Source organism: Echinops telfairi, unplaced genomic scaffold (genome assembly GCF_000313985.2).
Source record: "Echinops telfairi isolate 266 unplaced genomic scaffold, ASM31398v2 ScPeMD7_7468;HRSCAF=8506_0, whole genome shotgun sequence".
Taxonomy (NCBI): Eukaryota; Metazoa; Chordata; class Mammalia; order Afrosoricida; family Tenrecidae; genus Echinops; species Echinops telfairi.
This window is the reverse complement of record NW_022111369.1, coordinates 49,972,241-49,994,003: the sequence shown is the minus strand read 5'-3', so window position 1 is coordinate 49,994,003 and position 21,763 is coordinate 49,972,241. Positions and strand designations below refer to the sequence as shown.

The 21,763-nt window shown below is 41.1% G+C and overlaps 1 protein-coding gene across 1 annotated transcript; it reads left to right on the top strand.

The window, feature by feature from the left end:
• The first annotated feature begins 20,027 nt into the window (after positions 1–20,027).
• Positions 20,028–20,821, top strand: LOC101658140 (nascent polypeptide-associated complex subunit alpha). Its single transcript, XM_004703177.3, has one exon. It carries the CDS (start codon positions 20,050–20,052, stop codon positions 20,695–20,697), a length of 648 nt encoding a protein of 215 aa, XP_004703234.1. The 5' UTR covers positions 20,028–20,049; the 3' UTR covers positions 20,698–20,821.
• Positions 20,822–21,763: the final 942 nt, after the last annotated feature.

Sequence of the window (21,763 nt, the reverse complement as noted above, 5' to 3'; positions counted from 1 at the left end):
CACATGAACATTTCTCACTGTGGTCCAGTCAGCCTCATCAGAGTGGAACAATACCCAAACCCACGAAACATATTCCATGTCAAGATTTCAGGTGATTGAAATTTTACTTTTGGAAGAAGCCAGGGTGTTTCATTTGTAGAATCTGATTGGCACATTTATAAATTGACACGGTTTTCAAGGCCAAATGAAAGGAAATTAGCATTCAACTTTCCAGAAATACTTTATCAGTAAATAGTGTTATGACATACTAAGTAAAGTTGCTATCAAAACATTTCTTAGATAATACTCTCTCAAAAATAGAGCATTCTTTCTGAACCTGATTTTTCTTGTCTATATAATGGACCAACAATCTCTGTTCTAAATACCCCATCAGTTTATGGTGATAAATGAAATAAATGAAAGTGTTTCTCAAACTCCAAAACCCTATAGGATTTTATTTTGTTAATTATCAATATCCTTCAAACAAATGGACACCGTCTGTCCTTCTAGACACGCATCTTTCTTCCTGGTCTCATATTTCTAGATCCACAATAGCACCAGCATGTTGCATCTTAGCGATTTATCTGTTTGATTACCATTGAGATCTGATGTCTTCCAATGAGGAAACACTGCTCCTGAGAAGATCTAAAGACTGTCCATGGGGTAAAGCATACCAATTGCTTTAAGGGCACAATTTCCAGATTCTCAACACCTATATCTGAACATTATGACGTAAGCTTGCTTTCTAAAAATGAAGAGGAGTTTAAGGACTTACTGATGAAGCTCAAAGAATAAATCCTTCCATATGTGTTACCTGTCAGTATAAGGGAACAGATTGGACGTAGAGCTTGGGAAAATCCTCACCACTAGGCCAATAAGCAACATTACAATCAAGGGAGGAGCGATTGACACAGTCCGGGGTTTCATTTTACTTAGCTCCACAATCCTCTAGAGGCAACAGTCAAAAAATCAAATGATGCATTGACTTGCTGGCAATTTGCTGGATAAAACCTCATTAATGTTAAAAAACAAAGATGTCACTTGAGGACTTAGATGTGTCGGACCCAATTGAAGATATTTTCAAACGCCTCATATGTATATAAAAAGGGTGGATAATGAATAAAGAAGAAAAGAAGAATCATTGCCTTCAATTATAGTGTTGGTAGAGTATACTGACTCTATCATGGACTGTGAGAAAGATAAACAAATATGTATTGGAAGAAGTACAGCCAGTTTGCTGCTTGGGAGGGAGACTGGCAAGACTCCATCTCGCAAGGTAAGAGGAAGAGCCAGTCTCTAGAGGAAATATCATGCGAATAAAAAGAGAAAGGCTCTCAGTAAAACGGACTGACACAGGGGCTGCAATAATAGGCTCAAACATAGCAGCCATCGTGAAGCTGCCGCAGCACAGACAGAGCCTTGCTCTGGTTCAAAGCTACACCCAACAACAACACAACAAAGACAGAGTTGCCCCACCACCCACTCTCCTTTCCAATTTCCTTCTTCTCAGTCACTCTGAGCCCACGTGATGAGAAAGACATCTCTTATGCTTCACTATTCTTTCTACTGTGGAAAATTACTCCATCACATAAAACCTTCGGGACAAAATACCCATTGAAAATCTGAAATATGGGTGACTTTGTCGGGAACACAAATGGCTTTTTGCAATGCAGGTAGTTTCTAAAGGGCCTAATGGAATGGACATGTGATTAATCATTAAGAATAACTTTTTCCCTTTAGTTTTATTTTTTGCCAATAGTTTCATTGGCAGATAATTTACATATCATAAAATTTTTAAATAAATTTTGATGATAGAACAACTTTGTTTTCAACATAGACTTGGCAAGATTTAAAATATATAAGGACAAATCAAAAGTATTGCTACAAAATCATAGAACCCTTTATTCAAAGAAATATCAAAATGTGAAACTGTGGGCCAGGACAAAGTAGTCCCTAGAGAAAGACATCATGCTGGGTAAGTGGAGGATGATCCCTGGCAAGATGGATTGACACAGGGCTACAACAATGGCCTCTAACCGGGAGCAATTGTGAGAGTGGTGCCGGACCAGGCAGTGCTGTGTCTGTGGCACAGCGGAGCACCATGAGTCAGAACCCACTCGACAGCACCCAACAGAAATTATTTTAGTGTTTTTGTTTGTTTAATTTATTATTAATTGGAATTAGTACAGTTAGCATATCATTCCATAGTTCAATCACGTCGAGCACAAGTATACAATTGCTACCAGTTTCCAAACATTCTTTTTCTTCCAAAACTCTTTGACATTGTCTTACTTTTACCCCACCACCACAACCACTGTATACATACACACCGCCCCCTCCCCTGCACCCCAAAACCCTTATTCTTCTTGGTGTCCCTGTAGGTTCCTCAATCCTGGGTTTCATACACCCAACCACACATAACACAACGTCATGAGGGTGACCTCCAATGGCGTCACACCTCTGAGATACACCCCAATATGAGCAAACAAAAACAAAAATACACAAAATGCTGAAAACCAGGCCAGGTCTAGCATGCATCAGAGGAGGGATTAACTGACAAAATTTTAATTGTTCTAGTCAGATGTATGCCTTTGATCTATGCTCGTCTCTCCAGTGCACTCTGTTGAGTGCCCACTTTCCTCCCATCCTTCAATTATAAGTAGAGGGAATTCTTATTTCCTATGCAATTCCCACAAATGAATCTGGGGCTCCCACTGTCATCCATAGCCTTCTGCAAACCCGATTCTCACAATTTAGACACTGACACTAATCCCTCCTTCAATTTGGGATTATATGATTTACAATCCTTTGGAGCAATTGTTTTTTACATACAATCCATGTAAGCCTCTTGCTTTTAATAAGCATTACCGCCGTACTTGATCCAAATTGTATAATGTACCTGTACTTGATTTGGTCTTAGGGCAATCTCTGGAATATTCAGTATTCTTTGCCAAAACTACAATCCAAATACTCTGTTCACTTTTAAATCTTCCTTTTTCATTGTCCAACTTTCACATGCATGTGAGGCAAACCACCAAAGTGACATCATTGTTTTTAACCTTAAAGAGTTCTTTTAATTTTCCCAGTGGAATTTGCTATTTAATTTCTTAACTGCTGTTTCCATAAGCATTGATTATTGATGCGATGAAATCCTTGACAACCTTCATTTCTTTTTCCTTTATCATGATGTCATTTATTGACTCCGTTGTAAGGATTTTCATTTTCTTTTTGTTGAAGTATAAATCCTATTGAAGGCTGTGGCCTCTGACCTATATCAGTAAATGCTTTAGGTCATCTGCACTTTCAGAAAGCAAAATTATGTCATCTACATATTATAAGGTAATGAGTCTTCCTCCAATCCTGATGCATGTTCTTCAGATAGTCCACCTTCTTGGATTACGTATTCAGTATACGGATTGAATAAGGTGAAAGATACAAGCTTGCTGCATACTTTTTCTAATTTTAAACAAGCAAATTTGTAGTTGGCTAAAAATGATGAAGTTAAGAAATAGAAAATATCGCTCTCTAGTGGTCCTGAGCCGGGGCTAAAACATGATGAACGACAGGGAACCAAGGAAAGTACAGGGAATAGCCCCTTTACGAGGGCAAACCCCAAACTAAACCCACTGCCACGGAGTCGATTCTGACTCATAGCAACCCTGTAGGTGGTTTCCAAGCATGTAAACCTTTACAGGAACAGCCAGGCTCATCTTTCTCCCTCAAAGCTGTTGGTGAGTTTGAACCACCAGCCTGGCTTTTAGCAACCAAAAGGTTACTATAGAAATAAACTAAGTCTCTAATCTGATGATTGTCAGATAAATAACATATTCCCCAAAGCCCAAGTAGGAACTCACATAATCAGGAGAGAGGATGACGGATGATTAATGACAGTTGAAGGAAAACCAGGGGCGCCATGATTTGGTGATAGAATTCTCATCCCATGTAGGAGGTGCTGGTTTAATTCCTAGCCAATGCCCCTCATCTATGAATGGAAGCTGCATGTTGTTAGGATACTGAACAGGTTTTCAACAGAGCTTCCAGACTCAGATGGGTGAGGAAGAAATGTGTGGCGATCTACTTCTACAAATCACCCAGTGAAGACTGGAGCATAATGGTCCAGTTCCCAGCCAATCTTGGGATGGCTCAGGACTGAGGAGTTATTTGTTCAGTAAGAAGAAAGCCATCTGCCTCCAAAACTCAGTCACTGAAAACCCTACGGATTCCAATAGTCTGATGTTCAACTGATCAGGGGAATAGCACAGGACAAAAATGGACAGGATTTTGTTCCTTTGTGCATGGGGCCACTGTGAAGCAAGAGCCCACTGACAGCAGCTAACACCACCAACAACATAGTAAAGCAGAGGAGCAAGTGGTCCTGAGAAGACCGCAGGAGGGCGTAGAAAAGAAGGAAACCAAACCCTAGATGTCCCTCAACTAAGAGTGCAAAGGTCCTTACAGATGATGCAATGAAGTCGCTGCACTAACAAGGACATAAAAAGCAGGCTGTGTCTGAACATATGATCATACACAAAACACTTCAGACTCATTTTTCTCAGTGTATTCTGACAGATCTGACTGGTAGACACCTAAGCTAAGATATAAGAGTCTGCACTCGGGAAGCAAGCTACATGAATCCATTAAGACTCAAATTGAAACATTAAAACAGGTAGTTACCATTTGCTTACTTTAAATAAATATATTTACTTCAGAAGATGAAGTTAACGTAGAATAGATTTTAGACCTGTACAGAGAACAGACAACTGCCACAACCGCCCAACTCAGGTTGATGAAGGAAAAGGGAATTAAAATGAACAATTAGTTTCATTAAACTTCTTTCAAATTTATGACAGCAAGAAAACATTCATATACGACCATCTCAACCAGGAGTGTAATTGTAATCCTTCTAGAATATACTCAACATTTCTAGGACAACTTGAGAAGCTATGAAAAGGAAGCTTGCACACACAAGACCACTTTCTGAGCAGAGGTTCACGCCTCCTCCATGCCGCCACTCGGGTTTTAGCAAACGCATTCACATCGCAAATTACATGCTCGATGTTCTGGAAGCAGCCTCTTCAACGCCAGTGTGTACTGATGAGGGACTTTACGTTCATCTGTCATCCTCGCGTTCTGAACTCTTGCTCACTCAGTAGTTCTCTCACGGGCCGACTCTAATCTGCTATTTGACAATGGACTCGAACATCGAAATTGTTCGGGTGGTGCAGGACGAACGGTGTTTTACTGGCTCAGCCGTGTCTCACAACAATAAGATGCGTGAAACCCCTACTGCTCTCTTAGATTTGTTCACGACTATTTTCCATTCTAGAACTTCTATTTGACTCTTTATGGTTCCTTTCAAAATCTTCGAACTTTGTTTTTATTTCTTTGAACACAGACATAGCTGTTTCAGTCGACTGTAATTCTACTATATATAAATAAAGCCCTGGGATTGTTTCTGTCGTGTATATCTTCTTGTCCTTGACTCCTCTTGAATCTACTTATCATTGATACTGTGTTCAATGTTATTTCTTGAAAAGTTGTAGAAATAATTCGAGCCAAATTAGATTTTTGTTTGCTTCTGCCAGGACTCAGAGGCACAGAAATCTTTTTTACCTTAATCCAGTTTTTGAATGTGATATTTTTCTGGGAAATTCAGAAAGCAGAAGCAATCCGACAGTCCCTGTGAGGGCTGATTTGCTTCTGATTCAGCCTCCCAAGCAGGCCGTAATTTCGCAAGGCTCCCAGAAGCTTTTAGGGCCCTCCATGTCTACTTATCCCACATTTTTCAAATGTGTATTCTATCTCCTTCTATGTCAAGAAACAGCTCTAACATGAAAATGACCCCTAACCAAAATCTGTCAAATTCTACAAGAAAAATAAAATAAAACAAAATGCAGCCAGTTAAAAGGTGGGCAAGAGAGATGAGCCAGGAATGACTAACAAACACAGGAGGAAATGCTTACCATCACTAGCCATCCTGCGGAGGCAAATCAAAACAACAATGAGATAGTACCTTATACCCACAGCGATAGCCCAACTCAAAAACACAGAGAACAACAGATATTGGAGAGGGTGTGGCGAGATTGGAATGCTTATATACTACTGATGGGACTGTAAACATCTACAACTATATGGAAAGCTATGTGGCACTTCCTAAAACAGCTGGGACTAGAAATCCCTTATGACCCAGCACTACCTCTGCCCAAAGTAAGAGACAATACACCAACAGATGCTCTCCCATCGTCATTGCAGCACACTTCACAATGGCAAGGAGCTGGAAATAGCTTCCGTAAGCATCCATAAAACAATGGATAAAGAAACTCTGGTACAATGAAACGGTCCCTAAAGTTGTAGGTGCTCTAGCAACATGTGAAGAGAATATCGGGTGCCCGGCTATCAGAATGAATAGCATCTGTGGTCTTAATGGCTTGTCTTACAACAGGCAGCCAATTAAGTGAAGCATCAGCTAAGTCCACATGGAAAAAGGACCCCAGCCTAAGTGATCCAAGAATTGTAAAAGTGAAAAACAAACCCTGCGATATTAGAGCCTAAATTCTAAACATGCGGTTTACAGCCCCAGGCGAGTCCGCTCTGACTGTGGACCAGGCAAAGAAGGCCCTGTGGTCAGACGGAGCACACTGGAGGGCAGATCAGTGCAGTTGTACTTAGGTCAAAATGTGACCGAGACCTCGGCCTTTGACCTCCCTCTGGATGCCATGTATAATCGTTCCCGTTTTTAGTATTTTCTATTTTGTCTCAATGGAGATTGTTCACTTTCATTCTGCCATTGTTGTTGGGCCATTCATTTGTGTTTTCTTTTGATTTTGTGTGTTTCAGTATATGAACCCTGGGATAGGGAAACCTACAGAGACGACGACTGGGCTAATAGTTTCAAAGGCACATGGCAGGGAAGGTGGGCAGAAAATGGAGAGCCAGCAAGGAGTACACGGGAGAAGAAATGTCCTGGAATAAAAAATTTTAAAAGAAATATCCCGGAATTGATCGTGGTGATGGTCGCATGACTGCTATGTATGGGACTGAACTCGTGAAGTGTATGATATGTTGGTGAACTAGATATTGGTGAAACTGGCAAAAACAAACTCCATAATTATTTTTGTGATAAAAGAAAGAAGGACACTCGGGCACATGCATTCGATGGAATACTGTTGATCCCTGAAAAACCGTGATGAAACCACAAGACACCATACAACACCATGGACCTGGAAACCATCATGCGGAGTGAAGCTAGTCAACAACAAAAGGACAAATACTGTATGAGCCCGCTGCTCTACTGATAAAAAACAAACAAATCAAAACAGTCTTCGCTTCTCAAGTCATGTCATCTAAACCTGTCCCCCAAACAGAGAGGCAGATATATGAGCCATATATCACGTCCGTAACTGAACATCTTAGGGACCACTTCAAGTGAGATCCCTCCAGAGGGGATCCGTTTCTCATGTTGTGGGAGAGGGAGAACACCAATCCGTTCCTGCCATATAACAGTGTGCTGTGCTCACCCCAAAGTCACAGGCGCTCCTACAAAAGTAGTTAGTTACCCTGGGAACTCAAATGAAGAGGAGCAGGGGACATGACTGTACCAGAGGAGACTAGTACCCTTTTGATGGTGAGCAAACGGGGTGGAGAAGCCTGCCATTGGTTAAAAAAAAAAACCACTATTACCCATACAGTCCCCAAGGGGAGAATAAACCCGGTATTAAGTTGCTAATTGGTCACTTTTGACCAAGTTTTTACCTACTCCCTTGGTGACCCAGGCCACAGGCTGCAGACAATTTGACCTTTTGATTCTTTGAGGTGTACAACATCTTTCATAGGCCACACCAGAAGGACCTGAATTGAAAACCCCACTAAGCAACTAGACTTTACTTTAAACTCACTAGTACGAGATTTAAGGAAGTGAAATACTCTCTTAGACTTGAAGCTGAAACACCCTAGTGGAGAGGAAACAGAAGGCTGCTATCCTAAGGTTATGGACTGGTGGCCCTTGGACCTTGGTTTGGTTTAGACCTCTTGCTTTGAGTGTCCAACGAATGGTAACTGGGGCCAGTATACAACTGATGTTTTCACATCCTCTTCGCTTTTTTGACATCAATTAGTCTACCAAACAGGGTTCTACCTTTGTAAATAGATGTTGCTAAAGGGTTTACCACCTCTCCAGCTCTCATGGTTTACACAATTAGTGTCAGTCACTTAAGTTTTGAATCTGTCTAGTCAACAATCTGTGTATTTTAGCCTAAAAAGATGTCCTCTACATATATAATTTCCTCTTCTCAACATTATTTTTACATTATATATCACTGACTAAATTAATGATACTATCAATAGCATTAACTTACACCCATATGGATTGTCTATAATGTACTCCAATAAAATGATAATGATGTCTCTAAAGTGAACTAAGACATATATAAACCATAAATATATGGATAGATTTTTATCTAACACTTAATCGTAGCTCTAATGTAAGAATAATTAGTTCTTCTGGCATGGCCCTACTTGGTACTCACGGGTATAATAGCGAACTGTGATGAGGAAATCTGATGGTGTCCAACTATCAGAAAGAATAGTGTCTGGGTAGGAACTGGAAACACAGGAGATCCAGGACAGATGGTGGGACCATTTGTTGTGAGAGTGGCGATACCGGGAGGGTGGAGGAAAGGTGGGGTAGAAAGGGCGAACCGATTACAAGGATCTACAGATAACCCCCTCCCTGGGGGACGGACAACAGAAAAGTGAGTAAAGGGAGACGTCGGACAGTGTAAGATATGACAAAATAATAATAATTTATAAATTATCAAGGGCTCATTAGGGAGATGGGAGAGAACAGGGAGGGGAACAAATGAGCTGATACCAAGGGCTTAAGTAGAAAACAAATGTTTTGAGAACAATGATGGCAACAGGTGCACAAATGTGCTTGACACAATGGATGGATGTGTGGTTTGTGATAAGAGTTGTACGAGCCCCCAATAAAATGATTTCTTTTTTTAAAAAAAGAATAGTGTCTGGGGTTATCTTAAAACTAGCAGTCATCTATGTAAAGTGACCTAAGCCCACACAGAAGAAGCACACCAGCCTGTGTGATCCAAGGATTGTAAATAATAAAGTCCAAACCTGGAGGAGGGAACAGTTTAGAGTTTCAACTCTAAACACCCTGTGGCAGTTAGATTTTATGTCGATTTGACCCTGGGTGAACATGTAGGGGTGAAATCCAACCTGTCAATCAGGTTTCAGGCTGATGATGACTCCTTGGTGGTGTGGCCTTTTTATAAAGGAGAAACTAGGAACCTTATCTATCATCTATCTATCTGCCCCTTCGCCTTCCTGCATTTGGAAACTGTGCACGCCTTCAGGGGCAGCCACACATGGGCTGCCCCACCCTGGGAGCTGCTGAGAACTCTAGGTGCCTTGTCATGTTTCTGCCAACTTTGGATCCACACAAGTCTGCATGTCCCAGCCTCTGATACATCTTCCTGCATCCCACTTCAGCAGTGCCATCGGCCTGCAGCTATGCAAGTCTGAAGAGGGTCCCTGGCTAGCATTGATCCTCTGGACTTGAGTTGGACTGAGCTATATAATAAGGTTGATTTGTCCTGACTTATTCCACATTTTTTACAGAAAATGATCCATTAACAGTCAAAAGGTATAGAGTACCTAAGAAATGCTACTTCCAATCCCTGATAGTTTGCTAAAACTACAGATATAGATACTTAATCTCTTTTCTGACCTGGAGTTTAACTGCTAATTCTGATAAAATAAAACAACTCTACAAGACATCTCATAGAACATTTTAACTGAAAGTGATTATTCGTTAAAAATATAATTCATCAGAAATTCTCCGACATCAAATTGATTTTGACTAGAGAAAAAATTAACAGGACTTTGATATGAAGAGTCTTTGAGTGTGTCTATTTGTATACAAACATGACATTAGGTACCTTGCTATTTTGAATACATATAAAAGTTTTCATTTCAAAAGTAAAAGAAATTATTATATCAAGACTACAAAAAATCCTCAAATGACGAGATTCTAGTGTTAACAAATGATTATTATGACTCATTTTTTTTTGAAAAAGCTAATACCAAAATAGTATATTAAAAAAATTAAAATCACTCATCTGTTACCTTTCATATATTACTGCCATTAATATGTTAATGAATAATTTTCTAGTCATCTTTTCTGTATTTTTTCTACAAAGTTGGTACCATATTGTATTATATATGTTATTATATAGCATCCCTTTTCAAATTAACTATATATCACAGTTATTATTTTTCTAAAACCTAATTCTAATTGTCTACACTGCAATTATTTATCAGGCATAATTTATGGATGAGGAATTTTGTAAAGTAAGAAAATCTCTAATGACTCTGTTGACCAACCTATACAAAAGGTAAAATTGAAATTCCCCACCACAGTGTACGTTTTTCCCCCTTACTCTTCCTTCCTGAAGTAATGGATGCTATGGATTTTCTTCATGCTGTCCTATGATCATAACCTAATAGGTATGCAAGGGACTGAGCACACGGTAATATGAACCAGAATAAAGAAATAAACAGGAGTATTTTAAAATAATATCAAATGGACAACTTTCTTTTTTTCAAATCATTTTATTGGGGGATCATACACCTCATCACAATCCATCCATCCATCCATTGTGTCAATCACATTTGTACATCCGTTGCCCTCATCATTCTCAAAGCATTTGCTTTCTGCTTGAGCCCTTAGTATCAGCTCCTCATTTCCCCCTCCCTCCCCACTTTCCTTTCCCTCATGAACCCTTGATAATTTGTAAATTATTATTATTTTGTCATGTTTTACACTGTCCTACATGTCTCCCTTCACTCACTTTTCTGTTGTCCATCCCTCAGGGAGGAGGCTATACGTAGATACTTGTAATCAGTTTCCCCTTTCTACCCATCTCCCCTTCCCTCCACCTTTCCAGTATCGCCTCTGTCGCCACTGGTCCTGAAGGGATCTTCTGTCCTGGATTCCCTGTGTTTCCAGTTCCTATCAGTACCAGTGTACATCCTCTGGTGTTTCCAGTTGCTATCTCTACCAGTGCACATCCTCCGGTCCAGCTGGATTTGTAAGGTTATCAAACGGACAACTTCCTAAGAGAAGAATGTTTCATTTGGCAGTGCGAAGGGTCTGACACCCCACTCACAGGATTCTAACCCCCCCTATCTACCCTATCCAGTGTATAGTCCGAAGAAACTAACAACTTGCCCGGGCACCAGAAAGTGTGCCCCCCCCCCTTGAAGAGATGGGGGAAAGTGCTTCAAGGGGTCCAGAGGCCTCAAGGAGACGAGAGGGACTGACAGGGTGCCTGCAACAAGGAGCCCCAACAGAGCAGCCGCGGTGAGAAGGGCCGCTGGGTGGTTGTGCACAGGGCCACTGGGCGTTGGACTAGACTCCGGCACCTGACACCAACCACCAGGTCATGGGAAAGACGTAAGGCCAGAGGTACAGCTTCCCCTTTTTCTCCTACAATGGAAGGATCTTGGTGAGGACCATGGTTGTGCGTGACAGCACCCCCACCCCTGTGAGTCTGCGGTTTGGAAGACATCACTCTGTTCGGAAGGACGGCTCTTTACATTCCCCTGGGCACTGTGTGTGTTCTTGACCGGCTAATATAAGGCTGCTGAACAAGGTACTGACTCTCCATTCTCTTCCTCTCTGACAGATACAGCTGTGGAATTGCTAATGGGGAAAACCCAGATCCTATACTATAATAAGGACAGACATGTGTTTCTTTAACACTGCCCACATCAGACTTTGTGTCAGCAAGCTTCTCCCCGTTAATTACTGATCATTTGTTTACACCCCTCCACACCCTGTCTGTCTCACACACTGTAATTGTAGTCTGATTTGGTTTTCAAAAGAGGGTTACGCCAGGCTAATTGAAGCTAGTTACACCAATCGAATCGGTGGAAACGTGCTGACAGGAGCACTCAAACCATAGAAACAAATGAGGCCGCAGAAGGACGTGAGCTTAAGTTCCCATTTCTGATCTTATTTCAGCCTCAACATCATATTGTGCTGTCACAACAGCAACGACATTTAATTTTTTTAACCTTGAAAAATTATTCTAAGTGCTTTAATGAAGTCAAGCAGTAGGCATACTGTAGAGTTGCTTGCACACACGTGCATCTTCAAAAATGCAATCATATTCCTCATGATTCTTCTTCTGCACTCCATATTTGTAATAGCGGCTCCATCATAGTCTGTGACGGTGTTTTCCAATGCTCATATACCTATAATGAAACATATCAGAACTCCTCTCCTCCTGCCCAGCACATTCAATCAGACGACAGCCCTCTCCACCTGTTTCATGTCCCTGTAAAACTGTAAAAAAAAAAGTCTGTTTTTCAAGCACTTGGCAAATTGTCTAGCATACTATAAAAGTGCAATAAGGGCTAGGTATTAGTATGGGTTGTTATTACTATATTTATAACATCACAAGTATTGTCCCCTTTTCTGAGCTTTGAGAGCAGGAGAATTTAGCACTCCACTCCATGTTCCAACAGTTGAGGACAGTTTCGGTGAAGCAGGAAAGAATACCGCCCACTAACCAGCTCCGTGACTTTAGGCAAATTAGTCTCTCAAAGTCTATGTTTTGAAATATGCAAAACAACAATGCTAACTAGAGCTGTGTGGAGTTGTCAGGTAAGTGCTGGGCTGCTAATCCTAAGGTCTGGAGTTCAAATGCACCAGCCACTCCTTGGGAAAAAGATCAGGCTGTCTGCTCTCGGTGACACTTACAGCCTTGGCGACCCTGTATGGAATCACAATGAGTCAGAGTCGAATCAGTGGCAGTGGTTTGTTGTTGTTGTTGTTGTTTATTTCATAGGGCTAGGGTGGTTAAAATGACATATGAATTTAAGACTGCTTTGCAAAGTATAAAGCAATAAATAAACATTAACTACTATTCTCATTCTCTTTTCACACTAACAAGTGGCCATTAGACAAAGCTGTTGATAGTTAACTATGGACTGTAAAGGGATAGATAGAACTAGATGATGCCTATTGTTATTGAGATTAACAAATGCCCAAGGCAAGAAAGATTCTGTGTACAAAGCGACTGTCATCTCACACAACCAATGCTTTGTAGATTTTCTGACAGGGGAGATGCAACTCTCTATAGACCCAGATCTTTCTGGATTCTGTCAAGAAATGACCGCTGTTTATACAAGAAATACTTGCCATGGTTAGGGCTGCAGTTATGTGTTGAGGGCTCTACCGAGATGAAAAGAGGCAGTTAATTTTTTTGTTTTGTAGTATAAACAGCTTGGGGGGTTGCTTTTGCGTTCTCTTTGGGCTTGGTCTTAGGGAAAGTTTTGAGACTCACAGAAGCGACGCGGGAATAGGACAGAGAATCTCCATGAACTCGCCACCCACTTCCCCATAACTTATTATCTTAATTAACCATGGGCCCATGTTCAAAACACAGAAATTCTTTTTCATGCTACTCTCTTAACTCAACCGCAAACTGTGTTCTCATGTCTCCAGGTTTCCCACTGCTAGAATCAGATTCACACACGATCCCACGTTTCATTTAGTTGTAGGGTTCCCTTAGCGTGCTACCACTTGTGACAGCTCCTCAGTCTTTCCGTGTTGCTGGAGACGTGACTCTCCTGAAGTCAAGTTCTTTTGAGAAGCCCTCAATTTTCATTTTCGGACTTTTTCTAAGGAGCGTGTTGAGGGGCTGGATTTGAGGAAGGAATACATTGTGGCCAGCAGTAAATGTTCATTGAGCTGGTGTCTGCCAGGTTTCTTCCCTGTAAATTTACTAATTTTCCTGTTGGATTTAATAAATATTTAGGGTTCTTCAAAGACCCTGACTATCCTTAAATTTTGACCTCCGAGTGGGTCGGTCATCCGGAGCCCTGCTTGCGCCAAGGTCATTTTGAAATTCCAAGGGTGGCTTTCTGTTTCCCTCGGTCTTTCCACGCTTACTCATTTGAATTCTTTTGTACTTAAAAGTTGTCTCCTCCCCCTAGGGATAATTTAGAATGTTCTTCAACAAAATAATAATGATTTCTTTAAAGTGAACCATGGACATATTTAAACCATAGATATATGAATGGATTTTTGAGCTCACACAAAATTGTAGCCCAAATTTAGAAATAATTAGTTCTTATGAAATGGCCCTGATGAAGTTATCACTGAAGTTGTAGGTGCTGTAGCAAAGTATGGTGACGACAGCATATGGTGCCCGGCTCTCAGAAAGAATGTCTTAAAGACTCGTCTTAAAACAAGAAGCCATCTAAGAGAGGCCTTGGCTATGTCCACTTGGAAGAAGCGCACCAGCCTCTGTAATCCAAGAACTGTAAACCATAAAATCCAAACCCAGGACCCGGAATGGTATTACAATTTAAATTGTGAATACCCAGTTTGCAGAAGGCTCTGGATGACAATGAAAGCCCAAAACCCATTTGCAGAGTCTCCCAATCTGGTGAATTCCCTCTGACTATGCACCAGAGATGAGAATGTTACCTTGTTACCAGACCGCAGGGTTGATGGCTGCAACTGTAGTTTGGTCAAAACGTGACTGGCACCTTGTCAGTGATCTCCCTCTTGACCCAAAGTATAATTGCTCCAGTTTTTAATATTTTCCTTTGCATCGATTGAGATTTTTCTTTGTTTTTGTTGGATTGTTTTTGCAGTTGGACTATTTGTGGGTTTTCTGTCTTTATTTTGTATGATTTTCTGTTTATGAAACCCAGATTAGGTAAACTGGTAGAGACAACACTGGATTAACAGATTCAAAGGGACATGACAGGAAGGTTGGCAGGAAATGGGAAGCTGCCAATAATGAATACAAAGAAGAAGAAATGGACTGAAATCGATTGCAGTGATACTGCACAACTCCATGAAGGTGATTGCATTATTGAGATGCATGATATCTGAACTGCATGCCGGTGAAATTGCTGTTGTTGTTGTGTACTGTAGAATGGGCTCGGACCCATAATGACCGAATGCATCACAGAACAAAAGGCTACATGGTCTTGTGCCGTCCTCACGGTTGTTCCTATCCGTGAGCCCACTGATGCAGCCATGGCGTCAATCCACCGCATTGAGGGCCTGCCTCATTTTTGCTGCCCCTCCACGTTACCAAACATGAGGCCCTTCGCCAAGGACTGATCTGGCCTGGCAACGTGTCCAAAGCACATAAGATGAAGGGAAAATGTTATAAATAACCAAACAAGTTCTTTTCAAAGAAAATGCTAATGCTTGGGTCAGTCAAACTACTTCAGTGGTCGAAGTGACATCTTTGCTCGTTAACACTTTAAAGAGGGTTGTGCAATTGAATTGCCCAATGCAACGTGTTGTTTGTTTGTGCATCCAAGCAAACTGAAGTCCTTAAACTGTTTCAATAGTTTCCCCATTTATTATTATATCTATTGATTCGGTTGAGAGGATTTTTTGCCTTCTTTACATACAAAGATAATGCAGACACTAAAATACAATGTAGAAAAATCTTTACAGTGCATTCCAGTTTTTAATTATATAAACTTTATACATAAGTCCCTCCCACCGAAACAATTCCAATTGGAAGTTGCTTCGTAGGTTCCTGAGGAAGTATGTCTTCAAAGAAGCAGACAGCCTCATCTTTCTCCTGCAGAGCAACTGGGGGGTTCAAACCTCCAACTGGTCAGCTACCTGCACACCCCCTTGCACCAAAACAGCTCACAGCCATTGAGTCTGTGCTGATTCATAGACACCCCTGTGGGTGTCCGAGCCTGGAACTGTTCGTGGGAGTAGAAAGCCCAGTCTTTCTCCTGCCGAGCTGCTGTTGGTTTTGAACTGCTGACCATCACAGCCCAACATGTACCCACTACATGTAGTAACAGGGCTACATAGAGGGCTATTTAAAACCATAACTATCTTATCACCTTGATTCACTCCGCATTTCAATCATTGTGTATTGGGCAATATTTTAGACACTTGGGAGAAATCAGCAAAGTGAAAAGCATGATCCTTGAGGAGTTTAAGTACTAAATTCTATAAATCTAAAAAATAAAATAGAATGCACTTATATATGAGTCAAAATATTGGATATAATAGATCAAGAAATCTTCATTTTCTGCTTTAAGATTTTTTGGTGTTTCATTTTCTCCTTTAAACTTTTTTGGTGTTTTTCATATTTTAAAATTAAATTGAAAATAAGCATTTTAAACATTTAGAAGGGGCTTCAAAAAATCAAGGAAAGAAATACATATCTTGTCATTCCCTTTTTCCACAAAAAATTTGAAGCTCTTTCCTCTATTATCCACGTGATGTTAAAGTAGTTAGCACTGCAGAAGTAATGTTTTAGGTAAAGGCTTTTAAGTCATCTTGGTAAATTCAAACTCACCCACTTCGTTATTTAGGACTCGAAATTCTGACTGCAAGCTTTCTTTCTTCCATTGTGTTCTCTGATCCCAAAGTGGATCTTGACCTCCCTCTACTGGCCAAAGAGCAACAACAGAAGACGGGCAGAATTAAATTTATTTTTTCTAAATAAAACCCCATAGGCTCGGCCTGCGAGTCGTTTCAGACTCTTAACTCACAACCCTGGAGGCGATTGTGACTCACAGCGACCCCATAGGACCGGGTAGAACTGCCCATGTGGGTTTCCAAGACTGTACCTTGGAATGTGTCACCACTACGCCCTCAGGGCACCTTTTCAGACTCAAGGAGAACCGGTGCTGTAACTTCTAAGACTTTTAAACCTTTACAGGAGTGAACAGCTACACAGCTACATCTTTCTCCTGCCGAGCAGCTGGTGGGTTCAAACTGCTGATCCTGTGATTAGCAGCACTGATGCTTAACCCACTCTGCCACTGGCCTCCTTGACAAGGAGAACAGGGTTATAAAGACAGCAAGCCCAGCAACTAAACAGTGCACATTTGTCCCTCGTCCAATCAACAGAGACTTATGGAATAAAATCGTATGTGCTAAACACTATGCTAGGCTGGGAATACACAATCAGATGCAATCCCTGTTCTTGAAATCACTCAACACTTTATCTGGGAAGTCACCAGGACCCAGAGGGTTTGTTGGGCCTGGGATTCGAATCCTCCATCTATAAAGCATGCTGGGTGTGTGTGTATTCATTCTGGGCTACAAAAATAACTTAACCCTTTGTGAGAAACCAGGAGAATGCAATGCCTCCTGAGATATTTAAGCTTCAGATTACGTTGAACCAGCAGTGTCCTGCCAACCCTTAGAAGGAACGTGAGGCAGAGTTACAGATGTGGCCAACTGTCCCAGAGAACTCAGGTCACTGTTAGATTCTTTTCTCACTGAGACATGACGTAATGATTCATACAGAATTTCACAAAACAAAAATTCTATCAGACCCTCACTCTTACTGCCTTCAGTACATGACCAGTAGTTAGCCAACTGATGTGGGGAAGCAGACATGATCGTCGGGGAATTATATGCCTACAATGAGCCTGCCTTACCCTGGGCAGACAGGCATGCTCAGGATGCCTGAACCACAAAGACCGCCGGCAGACAGCTGGGATTTGAACTCTGATGAAACAACATCTACTAGTGACTCAGTATAAACTCACTGTTGCAAGCTCACCACTACTGTTGTTGTTACTGTTTGGGGGTGTTTTTATCACAGAACTACGGAAGCATGAATTTTAGACTCAAACATCAGAAATGTCCATTGGCATCTTAGGACTTTTTGAATGAACTCTGAAATCTGGTACTTAAAAGTCTTAATCAGTGGCCTCCCCACCATTCATTTGTGAGGTTGCCATACTGTGGTGGCTTGTGTGTGACTGTGATGCTGGAAGCTATGTCACTGGCATTCCAGGTATCAGCAGGGTCACCTGTGGTGGACAGAACAATTACAGCAGGGCTTCCAGACTGGGACGGACTAGAAAGAAGAAATAAGTGGTCTATTTGTGAAGGATTAACCACCTTATGGATATCAGTGGAACATCATCTGATATAGTTCAGGAAATTGAGCCCCTCAGATCGGAAGGCACTTAACATATGACTGGGGAGGCGCTGCTTCCTCAAGCTTAATGGGTTGGATGGATAACAGTGAGGAAAGGGGAAGGCTCTTAAGAAGGTGGATTGGCTCCAGGGCTGCCACAATGAGCTCGGACAGGACAGTTGTAAGGATGGTATGGGACCAGGCAATGTTTGTTCTGCTGTATAGGGTTTCTATGAGTCAGATCCCGCTCGATACCTCACAACAACAACAGTGTTTGAACCCACCCAGCAGTACGGTGGAAGAAAGGCCTGACAACCCGCTTCTGTGCGGAGGGAAGTTCTACTTTCTCAACGTGCGGGGTTGCCACCAATCAAAATGGACTCAACAGTACTGGGGTTTGACTTTGAGGTTCAAGAGCCAGGTAATGAGCTATCTGAAGAGGAACATTCAGGCATTTTGTAGACATTTGTGAACACAATGATTGGATGTGTTCAATTTGAAGTTCAAATTTTTTTCTTCAGTTCTTTTATCTTGATATATGCTGAGCATGTTTGTCCTTCCTGAGCCATGTAGAGAGAGGTAAATGTCCTGCAAGGCACAGAGAGTGCAAAACAAGGAAGATTTCATTTACATCTTACATCACTTCCAAATGTCCCAGCAGATATTTGTGTAGGTAAATAAGACAATTTGTTTATCTGAGCTTAGGATCTAACGCATTTTTGCCTGATGTTAAACTCTTATACATGGACGATTTTAAGGTTGCATCTTCCTATTAATAATGGGAAGATTGAACTTTGTTTCTGTTCTAACTTTGCCCAATGCTGCCCACCAGGCTGAAAGAGCCTGTCCGCAAAGCAGCGCCGTCATGGCACTGGGGCCAGGAGCCCACATGTGTATGACCACATTTAAAGCTAATGCTTGCAAACATTGTACAGTGAAGATTTGATACACAACTAATGTTAATAGAGGTACATAAAATGCAGCTCTTTTAGCACACTTTATTAATAATTATGTTTTTCTAATTCTCTAATGTAATAAAAAGTTACCTTATGAAATATTTTTAAATTGCATACAGTACTTCAATCTCTTTTCAGTCTTACAATCTTGAGAAGTCTACTTTTCCATTTCCCTATTGTCTCTCTTGTATCTCTCTCTATATATATATATATTAGTATACCTCTAATTTGATGTTAACTAGCAAACATGTTTGCTGTGATCCTTTCAGGAACCAGAGGCTAAATGTCTTCCTTACCATGTAGGGTCAAAAAAGGATTCATGGGTGTCACGGACGCTTCCAGCCTTGTGAAAATGGTTGAAATAGCGTATGGTGGTTTTTCTTGTGTGTGTGTGTGTGTGTGTGTGTGTGTGTGTGTGTGTCTATACATATACATAGAGAGAGAGATACACACACACACATATGAGGGCGTATCCCCAAAACACAATACTCTTTTGTTTTCTTGATGTGAGGGGAGTAGTGCATTTGGAGTTCATTCCACCAGGTCAGACTGTGTATCTAGCTTTCTATTTAGAGGTTCTGAAAAGATTGTGTAACAGTGTGGGATGAAAAAGACCTGATTTGTGGCAGACAGGAGACCGCTTTTGCCACCACGACAATGTACCTGCTCACAGAGCCATCTCAGTGTGCCAGTTTTTGACAAAAAAACACCATGCAGATAAATCTTATCATTTGATCTCCCTTTTGACCTATTTGAAAGCTGTTCCTTCCTCCTACCCTCATCCCCCATGAAGGGGAAAAACATGTAGATTAAGGGCTTGGTGCATCCCCTCTGACCATGAACCAGAGATGTGAATACTCTTGCTAACGTGCAGAATACATTGGAAAGTGGATTTTTGCAGAGACAGTTGAGTTAAAAATTAGCATTCTGTCATCTGATCTCCCTATGATCCATTTAAATGTGTACTAGTTGTAATATTTTCTGCTTTCTGCATCGAGGGTTTTATCGGTTTTACTTTGTTATTGTCGTTAGGGGTGTTTTCTTCATTTTTTATTTTTTTCTGTATATGAAATCCAGGATGGGTAAATCTATAGAGATAATAACTAGATTAATAATTCCTTGGGATAAAGATCTTGGCTCTGCGTCCCCTGTGCGAAATGCCCGGTGAAGCCATAGAAACCGTCCCTGCCACCGAGCAGGAGTTGCCACAGCCCCAGGCTGAGACAGGATCTGGAACAGAATCTGACAGTGATGAGTCAGTACCAGAGCTCGAAGAGCAGGATTCCACACAGGCAACCACACAACAAGCCCAGTTGGCAGCGGCAGCTGAAATCGATGAGGAACCAGTCAGTAAAGCAAAGCAGAGTCGGAGTGAAAAGAAGGCACGCAAGGCTATGTCCAAACTGGGTCTTCGGCAAGTCACAGGGCTTACTAGAGTCACTATCCGGAAATCTAAGAATATCCTTTTTGTCATCACAAAGCCAGATGTCTACAAGAGCCCTGCTTCAGATACTTACATAGTTTTTGGGGAAGCCAAGATCGAGGATTTATCTCAGCAAGCACAGCTAGCAGCTGCTGAGAAGTTCAAAGTTCAAGGTGAGGCTGTCTCGAACATTCAAGAAAACACACAAACTCCAACTGTACAAGAGGAGAGTGAAGAGGAAGAGGTTGATGAAACAGGTGTGGAAGTTAAGGACATAGAATTGGTCATGTCCCAAGCAAATGTATCAAGAGCAAAAGCAGTCCGGGCCTTGAAGAACAACAGTAATGATATTGTAAATGCTATTATGGAATTAACAATGTAACCATCTGAAAACAAAGGACACCCCACCCTCCCTTTTCTTTCTTTCTTTTTTTGGTGTTTCAAAAGCGTAACTACAGTTTGGTTTGAAATTTGTACTGTTTCTATCAATAAAGTTAAGGCTTGGGTGAAAAAAAAAATTCCTTGGGATAAAGCATGGGAGGTTGGGAAGACACGGGGAGCTAATAATGATGAGTACAGCGATGAAGAAACTGTTTTAAAACTAATGATGTTTGTACAGTCTTCTAGGTGTGATCGATTGATTTATATGATGTGTGAACTAGATGCCAATAAAACTGTTAAAAAAAACAAAACACCATGCGTCTCTTGGCCTACACACCTTATTCACATGACCTCACTCCCGTGTGACTTCATTTTGTTTCTGCAAATGCAGTGGGACATGAACAGACAGCAATTTGGCGGCAAAGAAGAGGTGAAGAAGAAAAAAGAGGGAGGTACTGCCAGCCATCCAAACAGATGAATTTGAAAAATGTTTCCAAGAATGGAATAACAGATTTGACAAATGTATTAAGTGTAATGGAGAGTACTTTGAAATTCATAAGGTTGTTTTGTAAAAAAAAAAAAAATTTAAACACATAACTTTGAAAAAAAATTAAAGGTTTTTTGGGGGTACCCTCGTGTGTGTGTGTGTGTGTGTGTGTGTGTGTGTGTGTGTGTGTGTTTACTTACTGAAATACTCTATCTTACCTGCATACCAGGAAACACAGGGAATTATTTTGGCACACTTATGAAGCTCAGCTTACTTACAAGAAAATCATACTTTATCATTTTCTTACTTCGATGATCTGTAATTTGTTTTAACGTGTTATTCCTTCTTCAGCTAAGGCTGCTTCTCTCGTTCATGTATCACAGTTAGATTGGTCTAGACCATCATTACTCATCTTAGACTGGTTTTAATTCTAGTGGCCACTATTCCTCTGCTCTTTCATTTGCCTCTAGCTCTGGTTCAGCATGATTTTAGTCTTACTTAACCTAAATTCTTAGCCATTACAAGCAGATGGAAACATGTAACTTCTTACATTGGCTACCTCCATAGACATGCTCAAGTA